The 15,661-nt window shown below is 40.7% G+C and overlaps 1 protein-coding gene across 2 annotated transcripts in view; it reads left to right on the top strand.

The window, feature by feature from the left end:
- Positions 1-15,661, top strand: part of PPP1R9A (protein phosphatase 1 regulatory subunit 9A) — a 219,191-nt gene that overhangs the window by 13,844 nt on the left and 189,686 nt on the right. For both annotated transcript variants that reach the window (XM_073582066.1, XM_073582067.1), the window contains exon 2: positions 9,304-10,829. In XM_073582066.1, coding sequence (XP_073438167.1) covers positions 9,447-10,829 — 1,383 coding nt within the window. In that variant the 5' untranslated portion in view covers positions 9,304-9,446. The remainder of the gene's footprint in view (positions 1-9,303; positions 10,830-15,661) is intronic.

Raw genomic sequence — 15,661 nt, forward strand, 5'->3', positions numbered from 1 at the left:
ATATATATATACACACATAATACAGATATCACTGCACCTATAGTGAGATATACACATAATACAGATATCACTGCACCTATAGAGAGATATACACATAATACAGATATCACTGCACCTATAGATATAGATATATATACACACATAATACAGATATCACTGCACCTATAGAGAGATATATACACATAATACAGATATCACTGCACCTATAGAGATATATACACATAATACAGATATCACTGCACCTATAGAGAGATATATATACACATAATACAGATATCACTGCACCTATAGAGATATATATACACATAATACAGATATCACTGCTCCTATAGAGAGATATATACACATAATACAGATATCACTGCTCCTATAGAGAGATATACACATAATACAGATATCACTACACCTATAGAGAGATATACACATAATACAGATATCACAGCACCTATAGAGAGATACACACATAATACAGATATCACTGCACCTATAGAGAGATACACACATAATACAGATATCACTGCTCCTATAGAGAGATATACACATAATACAGATATCACTGCACCTATAGAGAGATATATACACATAATACAGATATCACTGCTCCTATAGAGAGATATACACATAATACAGATATCACTGCACCTATAGAGAGATATACACATAATACAGATATCACAGCACCTATAGAGAGATACACACATAATACAGATATCACTGCTCCTATAGAGAGATATACACATAATACAGATATCACTGCACCTATAGAGAGAGATATACACATAATACAGATATCACAGCACCTATAGAGAGATACACACATAATACAGATATCACTGCTCCTATAGAGAGATATACACATAATACAGATATCACTGCACCTATAGAGAGATACACACATAATACAGATATCACTGCACCTATAGAGATATATATACACATAATACAGATATCACTGCTCCTATAGAGAGATATATACACATAATACAGATATCACTGCTCCTATAGAGAGATATATACACATAATACAGATATCACTGCACCTATAGAGATATATATACACATAATACAGATATCACTGCACCTATAGAGAGATATATACACATAATACATATATCACTGCTCATATAGAGAGATATATACACATAATACAGATATCACAGCACCTATAGAGAGATATACACATAATACAGATATCACTGCACCTATAGAGATATATACACATAATACAGATATCACTGCACCTATAGAGAGATATACACATAATACAGATATCACAGCACCTATAGAGAGATACACACATAATACAGATATCACTGCACCTATAGAGATATATATACACATAATACAGATATCACTGCACCTATAGAGATATATATACACATAATACAGATATCACTGCACCTATAGAGAGATATACACATAATACAGATAGCACTGCACCTATAGAGATATATATACACATAATACAGATATCACTGCACCTATAGAGAGATATACACACATAATACAGATATCACTGCACCTATAGAGAGATATACACATAATACAGATATCACTGCAGCTATAGAGAGATATACACACATAATACAGATATCACTGCACCTATAGAGATATATATACACATAATACAGATATCACTGCACCTATAGAGAGATATACACATAATACAGATATCACTGCACCTATAGAGAGATATACACATAATACAGATATCACTGCACCTATAGAGAGATATACACATAATACAGATATCACAGCACCTATAGAGAGATACACACATAATACAGATATCACTGCACCTATAGAGAGATATATACACATAATACAGATATCACTGCACCTATAGAGAGATATATACACATAATACAGATATTACTGCACCTATAGAGAGATATACACATAACACAGATATCACTGCACCTATAGAGATATACACATAATACAGATATCACTGCACCTATAGATATATATATATATACATAATACAGATATCACTGTACCTATAGAGAGATATTCACATAATACAGATATCACTGCACCTATAGAGAGATATATACACATAGTACAGATATCACTGCACATATAGAGAGATATACACATAATACAGATATCACTGCACCTATAGAGATATACACATAATACAGATATCACTGCACCTATAGAGAGATATACACATAATACAGATATCACTGCACCTATAGAGATATATATATATACATAATACAGATATCACTGCACCTATAGAGAGATATACACATAATACAGATATCACTGCACCTATAGAGAGATATACACATAATACAGATATCACTGCACCTATAGAGATATACACATAATACAGATATCACTGCACCTATAGAGAGATATACACATAATACAGATATCACTGCTCCTATAGAGAGATATACACATAATACAGATATCACTGCACCTATAGAGAGATATACACATAATACAGATATCACTGCACCTATAGAGAGATATACACATAATACAGATATCACTGCACCTATAGAGAGATATACACACATAATACAGATATCACTGCACCTATAGAGAGATATATATACACATAATACAGATATCACTGCACCTATAGAGAGATATACACATAATACAGATATCACTGCACCTATAGAGAGATATATACACATAATACAGATATCACTGCACCTATAGAGAGATATATACACATAATACAGATATCACTGCACCTATAGTGAGATATACACATAATACAGATATCACTGCACCTATAGAGAGTGATATACACATAATATAGATATCACTGCACCTATAGATATATACACATAATACAGATATCACTGCACCTATAGAGAGATTACACACATAATACATATATCACTGAACCTATAGAGAGATACACATAATACAGATATCACTGCACCTATAGAGATATATACACATAATACAGATATCACTGCACCTATAGAGAGATATACACATAATACATATATCACTGCACCTATAGAGAGATATACACATAATACAGATATCACTGCACCTATAGAGAGATATACACATAATACAGATATCACTGCACCTATAGAGAGATATACACATAATACAGATATCACTGCACCTATAGAGAGATATACACATAATACAGATATCACAGCACCTATAGAGAGATACACACATAATACAGATATCACTGCACCTATAGAGAGATATACACATAATACAGATATCACTGCTCCTATAGAGAGATATACACATAATACAGATATCACTGCACCTATAGAGAGATATACACACATAATACAGATATCACTGCACCTATAGAGAGATATATATACACATAATACAGATATCACTGCTCCTATAGAGAGATATACACACATAATACAGATATCACTGCACCTATAGAGAGGTATACACATAATACAGATATCACTGCACCTATAGAGAGATATACACATAATACAGATATCACTGCACCTATAGAGATATATACACATAATACAGATATCACTGCACCTATAGAGAGATATACACATAATACAGATATCACTGCACCTATAGAGAGATATACACATAATGCAGATATCACTGCACCTATAGATATATATATACACATAATACATATATCACTGCACCTATAGATATATATATATATACACATAATACAGATATCACTGCACCTCTAGATATATATATATATATACATAATACAGATATCACTGCACCTATAGAGAGATATACACATAATACATATATCACTGCACCTATAGAGATATATCCACATAATACATATATCACTGCACCTATAGAGAGATATATACACATATCACTGCACCTATAGAGAGATATACACATAATACATATATCACTGCACCTATAGAGATATATACACATAATACATATATCACTGCACCTATAGATATATATATATATACACATAATACAGATATCACTGCACCTATAGAGAGATATACACATAATACATATATCACTGCACCTATAGAGATATATATACATAATACAGATATCACTGCACCTATAGAGATATATATACACATAATACAGATATCAATGCACCTATAGAGAGATATACACATAATACATATATCACTGCACCTATAGAGATATATATACATAATACAGATATCACTGCACCTATAGAGATATATATACACATAATACAGATATCACTGCACCTATAGAGAGATATGTATATACACATAATACATATATCACTGCACCTATAGATATATATATATATATATACATAATACATATATCACTGCACCTATAGAGATATATATATACACATAATACAGATATCACTGTACCTATAGATAGATATACACATAATACAGATATCACTGCACCTATAGAGAGATATACACATAATACATATATATGCATTTGTATTATGCGCACACATGTACATACACTGGGGAGAGCAGCACACCAGACACACACAGATTTATACATGCCTACATTCATATATACAGTAAATACAGACGCTGTGTACACATATATATACACACGTATGCAATTGCATACACATACATTCTATATATTATACATACACGCAGGTGCATATACTAACTCATTCCTAGATTCATATATGCAGTAAATACAGACGCTGTATATACACATATACGAATATATATATATATATATATATGTAGATGCACACACAGATGCACATCTATAGCATATATACACAATGATACGTGCATTATATACCGTATATATACACATTCTGATGTACACACACAGCTTTATATATATAATATATATACTCATTCCCATGTGCACACATATATACAGATCTATATATCTAAATACACACACATTCTTATGTGCAAACACATATACAGCTTTATATATATATATATATATATATATATATATATATATATATATATATATATATATATATATACACACTTATTCCGATGTGCACACACACACACAGCTTTATATATATATACACACTTATTCTGATGTGCACACACACACAGCTTTATATATATATACACACTTATTCCGATGTGCACACACACACACACACACACACACACACATACAGCTTTATATATATATGCACACTTATTCCTATGTACATACACAGCTTTATATATATATATATATATACACTTATTCCGATGTGAACACACACACACAGCTTTATATATATATACATACACACTTATTCCGATGTGCACACACACATACACAGCGATGCTGTACACAGATCTCAGTATATAGTGGCAGGATATGAGCCCGGAGCCGTTCTCCTGGATGGATGTGTGGGTTTTCCGTGCTCTGTAGTGGAATATTCGCAGTGCACTGCTTTTTGCTGTTCTTATGTCTCTTCCTCTCTATCATTTCTGCGGATTCTGTATTGTTTCCCCTGACATCCCGCACGGCGTCCGTCCGCGCACATACACATGCCGCCCCCCCCCTCTTTATACCATGCAGTACTATTACTTGGAGTGAGCCATTTTCCACCAATAGCGGAGGATGGAGACAGAGATTAACCCTTTCCGTCTCCACCAGCCGTAGAGAAGACATCCTTCCATCCATCGTCATTGTGGTTACTGATTTTTGCTGCAGGTGGAGCAGGATTTGTGCCGCTCGGAGGAGTGACGCCGCGGTGTTCACGGCTGGGACGCGTTCTGCCGCCGGCCTTCATTTCATTACATTTTCTCGGCTCCATTGGATTTTAATATTTCCTGGTTTATTGATTGCGGGATTGATTTCCAAAATTCCTTACTCACCGGAAAAAACAGTAAGAGGCCATTACAATTCCAGGAATGGCTAAATCATTTTTTTTTGTTTTTTAAATCTGGGACTGCCCCGGACCACACGCTGGACTCCGCCATGGTATATGTGTCATGTTCCAGTGCGTCACGTCATAGGCAGCATATCCCGCATGTATACGGGACACTGAGGCTTTATTGTTAGGGCCATATTCTGCCTTTAAGGCACAAGCAATCGCTCAGCGCGACTTCATTAAAACCTTTAATGTTCAAAGAGACAGTAACTCATAGTGAAGCGTGCAGGCCCGTTATCGCCGCCGCCGGAGAGGATCTGCTCCATAGTGTCCATAAAGCGGTATCGCACCCACAAAAATGGAAAATAAGCCCCAAATAGATACTAGAGGTTGCCATGAACCACATAACAGAGGCTAAACTGCAATATCATCGGGATATTTTTCACATTTTTTTTTATTGTAAGCATGTGCCTTCAACACCCAAGTGGTTGTAAAAGAAGTGCACAAGTAGGGGTCATTATCAAGCCGTCTCCAAAAGCAGAAGAACCCCAAAATAATCATCCCCAACTTTCTGAACCAGAAGGATTTGCAGGAGTTGGGGATTGATGGCCTTACTTTGACAAAGCTTAGGGATACCCCATCTTGCTCCACTTTAATGTCCACCAGTAGCCAAATACAAGATGTGTATCTCCCAGAAGAAGTTACGAAGGGGTAAGGTTTCTGATGGCCTCTAGCCTCAAAGCTAGAAGGTCCTTGGAAGGGTTAGAGATCGATAACCTTGATTTGGAGAATCTTAGAGGAGACCTATGTTACCTCTGCCTTTTGCCTTTACTATCACCCAGTATCTGCCAAGGTGAGATTGACTCTCCCCGCAAGGGAATGATGACCATTAATGTAAGATGGCCATGCAAGGTCCAGGGATTGATGGCCTCTCTGTGCCAAAGGTTTGAGAGCCCAGTTCTCTCGAGACATCCACCTAGGCTGCCACTCTAGTGCCTGCCAAACGCTAACATTGAAGATTGGTTCCACCAGAAGGATGATCAGAAACCGAATAGCTCCAGGTCTTCAAGCTGGAAGCCCTTGAAAGGTTCAGGGTATGGATGGCCTCCCTTCTCCTTACCCTCTTATCTACATAGAGTCTCGGGAGTAGCAGCTGCCATATCCTGAGTTCAGGGGCTGGCATCTACCGGCATTGTAGACAGCTCTATTTTTTCTCGTCAAACTGGCAAATACCATTGGGAAATCAGACAGACTCCATTATAGGATATTGGGGGCCCCTGGTGCCCATCAACCAAAGGCTCCATCACAGCATGGTTAGTACAAGAGGGCACAAAGCAGATGTGAGCAGGAGTATTGCAAACTGTAGGCGAAGTGTGAGGACCTCTATGTGCCCCATTAGGGGCCTCTGGGGTGGAGATACCCAATACACAGTATGACCATAGAAATCTATGGGGGGCAGTAATGTACATCACCCAGCCTATATGGGGGAGATGGATGTACTGTATATACAGCCCCCCACAGTCCTGACATCACACCTGGAGACTTCTACTGAAGCCGTTTACCATCCCCATGTATGTGTATATAGCATTATATTATATACTCTCGCCTCCCAAGTTTTCTGCTTCATATCAATAAAACTTGCAAAGAAAGTGAGTGGAATCATTAAGCAACACAAGGGTCACGACAGAAACTCAATAGGTCAGTCACTGCAGCAGTGCAAAGGACATGTATGTCTAAAGTGTTCACATGTAGCGTGTTAGCTGCACCAGTGCCGAGCGTGTGCAATGCAGCAGAGCATCATGGATACAGCAGAGCAGAATATCATGCATGTAGCAGTGCTGAGGTTGGAAGATGCAGCAGAGCTGGGTATCATGGATGTAGCAGGGCTGAGGTTGGAAGATACAGCAGAGTATCATGGATGCAGCAGAGCTGAGATTGGAAGATGCAACAGAGTATCCTGAATGTAGCAGAGCTGAGGCTGAAAGATGCAGCAGAGGAGAGTATCTTGCATGTAGCAGAGCTGAGGTTGGAAGAATAGCAGAGTATCATGGATGCAGCAGAGCTGAGATTGGAAAATGCAACAGAGTATCCTGGATGTAGCAGAGCTGAGGTTGGAAGATGCAGCAGAGGAGAGTATCCTGGATGTAGCAGAGCTGAGGTTGGAAGATGCAGCAGGGCAGAGTATCATAGATATAGCAGAGCTGAGGTTGGAAGATGCAGCAGGGCAGAGTATCATGCATGTAATAGAGCTGAGGATGGAAGACGCAGCAGAGCAGAGTATCCTAGATGTAGCAGAGATGAGGCTGCAAGATGCAGCAGAGTATCCTGGATGTAGCACAGCTGAGGTTGGAAGATGTAGCAGAGCAGAGTATCATGGATGTAGCAGTGCTGAGGTTGGATGATGCAGCAGTGTATCATGGATGCAGAAGAGTTGAGGTTGAAGGACGCAGCAGAGCATTGTTTTGGAATCCTGCAGAATTAAATTTTGGGCGGCAGCGCGTAGTTTGGGACATGCGGCAGCGCGTAGTTTGGGACATGCGGCAGGGCGTAGTTTGGGACATGCGGCAGCGCGTAGTTTGGGACATGCGGCAGGGCGTAGTTTGGGACATGCGGCAGCGCGTAGTTTGGGACATGCGGCAGGGCGTAGTTTGGGACATGCGGCAGAGCGTAGTTTGGGACATGCGGCAGAGCGTAGTTTGGGACATGCGGCAGAGCGTAGTTTGGGACATGCGGCAGCGCGTAGTTTGGGACATGCGGCAGCGCGTAGTTTGGGACATGCGGCAGCGCGTAGTTTGGGACATGCGGCAGGGCGTAGTTTGGGACATGCGGCAGAGCGTAGTTTGGGACATGCGGCAGGGCGTAGTTTGGGACATGCGGCAGGGCGTAGTTTGGGACATGCGGCAGCGCGTAGTTTGGGACATGCGGCAGAGCGTAGTTTGGGACATGCGGCAGAGCGTAGTTTGGGACATGCGGCAGAGCGTAGTTTGGGACATGCGGCAGAGCGGAGTGTGGGACATGCGGCAGAGCAGAGTATGGGACATGCGGCAGAGCAGAGTATGGGACATGCGGCAGAGCGGAGTGTGGAAGTTGCAGCAGAACTGAGGGGCATATAGCAGTGCTTAGTTTCAGAGATGCAGCAGAGCTGAGTCTGAGAGAAGCAGAGAGTTGGGTTTTGGGAGAGACAGCTGAACTGAATTAGGAAGAGACATAGAAGTGTAGTTAGAGGGACGTAGCAGAGCTGACTTCGGAGGATGCGGTGCAGTTGTGTGCAGGATGTTCTGATTATGTGAGTGAAATAAGTCCATAGGTGCTCAGCGCTCGGGTACTTTGACCTCTGTTTTATACTTTATGGTCGAGCTATGGTGATCTGTTATGTCGGGGCAGCCATGCCCTTCAGCCTCCTTTAACAAGGTAATATGTGATTTATCAAGTTTGGTTTTATTTCCGTTCACGTAAAAACCACAAATATGCTGTAATTAGCTAAATAGTCAGAAGAACACTATATTTACCTCGATAAGCATCTCTCATATAATTTCTTGTCTCTGTCACAGCTCGTCTTGGAGATTTACAAGAAACCTGCTTGGAGGCAAGGCATGTCATAGCAGCGATATTCCCATACTAACCCTACAAAATCTATATGTCAGGAGATCTCCAAGCGTCTTAGTCATCATGCACATGGTGCTGCTCTGCTGAAATGAACATGATCAAAACAGAAACCTCGGGAGAGCGCTCGAACCTGAGGAGCGCCTCGCCCCACCGGAATGCATACAGGACGGAGTTTCAGGCTCTCAAAAGCACCTTCGACAAAACAAAACCCATTGGGGAAGACAAACAAAAAAGTGAGGATGAGGTACCCCAAACGCAACAGACGAGGGGACGGAGGTATGGGTCAAATGTCAACAGAATCAAAAACCTGTTCATGCAGATGGGCATGGACCCCACTGAAAATAATGGTGTTCCACCAAGGAAATCCAAAGGAACACCATCCTCTCCTCCAAGGAGGTCAAAGCCCAGAGAGTTTGTGGAAAAGAAGGAAGTACAAGACGTAAAACTCAAAACTACTGTTTCAGAAAGGGTCAGCCGCTTTGACACTTTGGATGGTCCTTGTTATTCAAAGTTTACGGAAACCAGAAAGTTGTTTGAACACAGTACACAAGACTCGGGGATGAGTAGTCGCTACAATTCCCGGAAGGATAGACGAGGATCTGGTGAACTTCTAGACGAGGGACGCGGAAGTAAGTCAAATAGAGGGAGCAGTGACTCTTTGGATAGCTTGAGTTCCCGGACAGAGGCTTTGTCTCCAACGGTGAGCCAACTTAGCGCCGTGTTCGAGAACAGCGATTCTCCGAGTCCAAATACTCTGGAGAAAAATGGAAATAATGAAGAGTATTCGGTAACAGGACATTATCCGCTCAACATTGTACCTTCTTCTGTGGAAGGTTACGGGCAAAATGAAGACACAAATTCTTGGTCTCCACCAGGGGAAACCGACACGGATATATCTATGGAGAACACGCATCAAAGAAACATGGTGGGATTACAGGAAGGTGGTCACAACTCCACCAAAGAAGTGAAAAGAGAAAAGAGTGTAGGCTGCAGTACCTCCAACGACAACATACCGGCCAAGAATAATCTCATGGATGGTGCCAACGTTGGAAGGCACGGAGTGAAAAAACATGAGCATATAACACAACACAATAACATGTCCGAAGATTCAGTGAATGCTTTTGATAGGACTAAATCTAGAGAATCTCCGACCCCCGTGGAAAACAATGACAACTTTTTGGCCAGTCGTAACCACGGAGCGCCCACTTCTAATAACGTTGGGACGAGTATGACCGGTGATTTGAATTGTCTATCGACCATTCAGTCCTATGAAAACTCCGATTATAATGTTTACAGAGTCCGCTCGCGGTTTAACACAGACTGGGAAGAGACTGAACCTGGCGATGACGACGATAGTGATGAAAATAAGTCTTACGAGCCTGACATGGAATATTACGAGGTACCCGGATTGGCAGAAGAAGAGGAAGTTCCGGCCCAGAGGAAAATTAAATTTAGTAAAGCTCCTATCAAAGTAAGACAGAGGTGTTTTTTACCTTCTTGATCATTTTTGACACTTTTGTTGACTTTGTATGAAAGGCTATGCTGACGCTTCCATTTATAACAGGTACCGTAGAGCGCTGCCCAATTCTTTGTACCAGTGACTGACGGACTGCAGTGACTTATAAAAGGGTCCGACCAGATCCATGTGGTTTCCATCATAAATAGCGTAGCATACAGTATTATTCTTTGGACATAGTATATGGAGTCTGCTGATAAAGGCTCTAAACGGCAGTGTGAACAGACCCCTAAGTCCTAATGTGTTTAAAGGAGTTGAATGTAATTAGTAATGTGGTTTCCTTTTCCCAGTAATAGAGGCCTCTGTTGTTTTTGAAGACCTTTTTCCTACTTTTGATTATCTCCTTTACGTGTAAGAGAATTATGTGACGTTCTTGTTGATTGTTGATGTGGTATGAATTTTTTATCCTTATAGTCTCAGGAGGTGTTACACTAGGTCAGAGACAAGTTTAAAGGATTATTCCCAACATGAAAAGTTGGCATCTCGATGACAACTTATGGATTGGTAGGGTCTGACCTTTTAAGATCCCCATGGGTCACTGACTGGTGACTTGAATTATCAATTGAACATTCAGTCCCATGAACACTCTGATTATAATGTTTACATTAAACGTTTTCACCTTCCAGATGGTTAAGGAATAACTTGTGGCAAGGAGAGGGCCAACCGCTGGGTCCACTCACAGATCCCAAGAACGGGGCCACCGTTAAAAAGTGGTCACTTCCTTTCATTCTCTTTGGTACTTCTGTGGTTAGTGCTCCATTCTAATAGGGAATTTTAGAGCCCTATTCTTGGGATTGGTGGGGGTCTCAGCGGACCACTTCTAGCTACCTTTTGAGAACTTTGGCGATGCAGGTCTCCAATCCCATATCCTTAGGTTGGAATTCAGGAAAAATCTTGAATACAAAATCCCTTGTAGGTGCTTAAAATCTCCCTTGTTCTGGCTGCTATTTTTGGAAATAATGGCAAGTACATCAGATATAACTAACTCCTGAATATGCTCGGACATCAGGGGTGCTGCTGTAGGAGGTGCAAGTTTTGAAGTTTAACCCTGGCCCTGGTGCTTGAGGGTGCCCAGAAATGGCCCTTGGAAAGTAGTTACGATTCTGTCATACAAGGATCGATTGTCTTGCTTGTGTTAGGAGATCAGACATCTGATCATTTGTGGGGGGCGATCGGAAGCTCTTCAGATCACCACACAAAAGAGATTATTGATTGATCTCTTCCTTTTAGAGAGTGTCCAGATGTCTCGCCAACAATTCAGTGTCAGTGAGACATCTGGACATCTATGACCATCTGCCAAGTACAGGGTGATTGACTCACTACTTTACCTGAATAAATTGCGGTAACTTCTAAGAGATGGTCGACCATACTGAAATTTGGACTGTACGTACTTTGGTTCATGAGAAGTGAGAGTGCAATGAATCTTAGTGACTGTGCCTAGAAACATCCTTGCACTGAGTGGTCTCGCCCACTTGTCGCCCCGGCGGTAGTCTCCACAATGAGAGACTTGCTGTGTGCCTCTCTTCATGTCAGTAGTTTATGTGCGGTGCTTGTATTTCACTCCTGCCGATTTCCATCTTCATTTGTTAACAATGTGCAGATACAGTTTGGAGGAACGTGTTTTCATTGTGAAAACTTAATGGAAAACTGAGTCCTTAAAGAGATGCCATAGTGAGTTTCCCTAAGAAGTTTGGAGGTCAAAATCCACCGTCCAAACCATGTATTGAAACTTTCTTTGATGACAGAGTAAATTCCAAGGGACTGTGGCCACCAAGATCGCCTGATATAACACCTCTGGGTCTATATGAAGGGTCGGGGGTACAGTAAGAAGGAGCAAAAATTACAGGCACTCTGAGAGAACATATAGTGAGAAATTCAGGCTACGACCCCAGACCTCCTGCGGAATATATTCAACAATATGGAACGGCGCCTGCAGGTGTGCTTGGATGTGAACAGTGGACATTTTTAACACTTGCTTTAAAATATCAGTTTCTCATGAACCAAGTGATGTACAGTCCAAATTTCAGTGTGACAAATCGTTTCTTCTAGAAGTTACAACAATATTTCGGGGTAAAATAGCAAGTGAATCATGCGGTAGAATTTCTACCAGAACGATATTTTTTATTCTCGCAGCAAATGTTCTTTAAATTCTTCAGACAAAGTTCTGCAATTCTGAAAAAGATTTCTCCCTTAGTTTTCTAAAAGGAAAGTGGAAGATCTTTGGGTCAGTGGTGGAAAGTCCTGGTGGTCTCTTGACGAGGGTGTTTTGTAGTATTTTTATGTGTGTTTTAGATATAGAGGCTCTGGAAACACTTCTTAGGCTGGTTTCACATTAGCGCTTTTGTGCGCAGCGCATCGTGCGCACCCGTGCGCATGCGCACTGCGCACCTATACTTAACATGACGTGCGCATGGTCTTGCGCATACTTGCGTTTTCGTGCGCATGCGTTTTTTTGTCTTTTGCGCCAGGCGCGCCAGACGCAACATGTTGCATTTTTGGTTCCGCCCTGTCTCGTCAAAAAAACGCATGCGCACGCTTGCGCACGGAATGCGCAAAAACACCACATTGGAGCCTATGGGAACGCATGCGTGCGCATGGTCTTGCGCACGCTTGCGTTTTTTTGCGCATGCGTTTTTGAGTTAAACAAGTCTAGAATGTTCTCTAGACAATGGAAAAAACGTCACACTTAAAAACGCATGCGCATAAAAAACGCCAACGCATGCAAAAAACGCATGTAAAACGCAAACAACGCTGCGTTTTTTTTTACACATCAGCGTGCGCATGACGTTAAAAAAACGCGCGTTTGTTTTGCGTTTTTCTTTGCGTTTTTTATGCGCCCGATGCGCTGCGCAAAAAAACGCTAATGTGAAACTAGCCTTAGTGGTTGTTTTATATGTTTTGCGCCATATCTTCAAGCATCACTTAAACCCGGAATTTACTATCTCAAATATGAAGACAAAACAGACTGTAGAGAGTTTAACCGGTGTATCGCGATTCCTCGTGAGTCATTCTGTTATTTTGCTTCTACAGTTACAGCTTCTATGTTATGTGCCACGCAAGGTGATTCCTGGCAAAGAATTTAAAACTAACTTTTTAGTAGGTTTATATAGAGTTTTGCTTAGAAAAATGGCATATTAATTAATGGTCAAAAGACCCCCTATAGACCTGGTGGATACCAATGTTTTTTTTTTACATTTTTTTTTATGCCTTCTGAGCTTTTCTTAGTCGCCTGCTACAAAAGTTGTTTACGGCACGGTATGAAATTTGGAGGTATGTGGAAGACGGCATGCATGCTATACATTGGGTTATGAGAAGGCCATTTGTTGTGACATTTTCTAGACATGAGAGCCGAAAATTAAAATTTGTAAAGTTATTTTGAAAAGTTCTACAATTTATAAAAAAATATAAGAAATAGGGAGGTCCTAAGTCCATGAGCTTCATTTCTTGGACAGGTTGGAGAGCGATTACAAAGAGCATCTGGAGGACCGCTCCTGTCCTAGATGACTTTAATAGACAATATGTAATAATTCATTTCCCCTGTGGTGGCGCTGTAGGAAAACGTACCACTTATTGTCAGGTTTCTTCACGGATTACAGCTAATCATTGGGGGTCTCAGTGAGAAGGGGAGGAACCCTACTTATGAAACAAAGCGAAGAAGGAAATTTTACATTACAAAACCTCATCGCGATACTGATTGGAAAGTCGAATAAACCTGAGGTTATTGCACAGAAGGAGATACAAAGCGATGTCATCACATTGTTTTCTTCCCGTAGAATCTTTGACATAAATTCCACCATAAAATAAACTATTGTCTGTATGTTAAAGTGCAGTGTTCACACTCCTCTCCGGCTTCCATACACATTGCCGGGGCTTTCATCTTATTGTCTCCAAAAATTAACATTATTGGAAACAGATTTGTTTTCCTGTGGGGTCTATAAAGAGCACAAATTATTTGTTGCCCCTTTGTGACGTTTGTGCTTTTTTTAAAAAAAAATAAAAATGTTTATAGGATTTTATTCTGTAGTTCCTACTTTTGTTTGCAGCATTAATCGTAGCCTATGCCGATCTCCACCAGTGATCTCACAGACCACTCCTGCTGGCGATTCAGTGGCTTACACTGACGTTGTATTGACAGAGCAACGGCTTCTCTTCCACTCTGCTCTGTTGACTGGATGTGACTGCCGACGCATGTCATGCTGATTGCCAGCCAGCTCCCCACTGCCTAACTGCAGGGAGCCATCGGTCAATCAGCATGACGTTGGCGCTCCATCAACAAAGAAGAGGAAGAGCTGCTCTGTTGAGGTGGAGGCGTTGATTAGCTGGCAGGAGCGGGCAGGACCTCTATCATGGACATAATTGGGACCAACAATGAATAGGCACCATCATTTCTATAGGCTTTGGTTTGTAGAGGAGCAGATTTGGTGAGCCAGGAAATTTAGAATTTGAACCCAAGGTGCTATCTCTCCCCCCTTGAATATCTATGGCACCTGACTATCTCCTGCGGAAACAAAAGGAGGAATGAATTCACTCTGCCCGCTCCTACTCACACCTTACTATAAACTGTGTTTGTAGGAACTTTAGGCACGCTTGCATTGGGGTTTCCATTCATAACCACAAAGCGTTGATACCAAGACTATCCGATGGACCCCAATAAATTTCAGCAGGGTTCTAAATTCAGTTTCCGATGACATCGCTCACCAGGAAGATTGCAAAAAAAAAATCCTTTATTGCTCCGTAGATGTAATAAAATACAGCAACATTTCAATCCCAAAGGTCTTTTTTTCTTT

Source organism: Dendrobates tinctorius, unplaced genomic scaffold (genome assembly GCF_039654945.1).
Source record: "Dendrobates tinctorius isolate UK_male_01 unplaced genomic scaffold, ASM3965494v1 ptg000070l, whole genome shotgun sequence".
Classification (NCBI taxonomy): domain Eukaryota; kingdom Metazoa; phylum Chordata; class Amphibia; order Anura; family Dendrobatidae; genus Dendrobates; species Dendrobates tinctorius.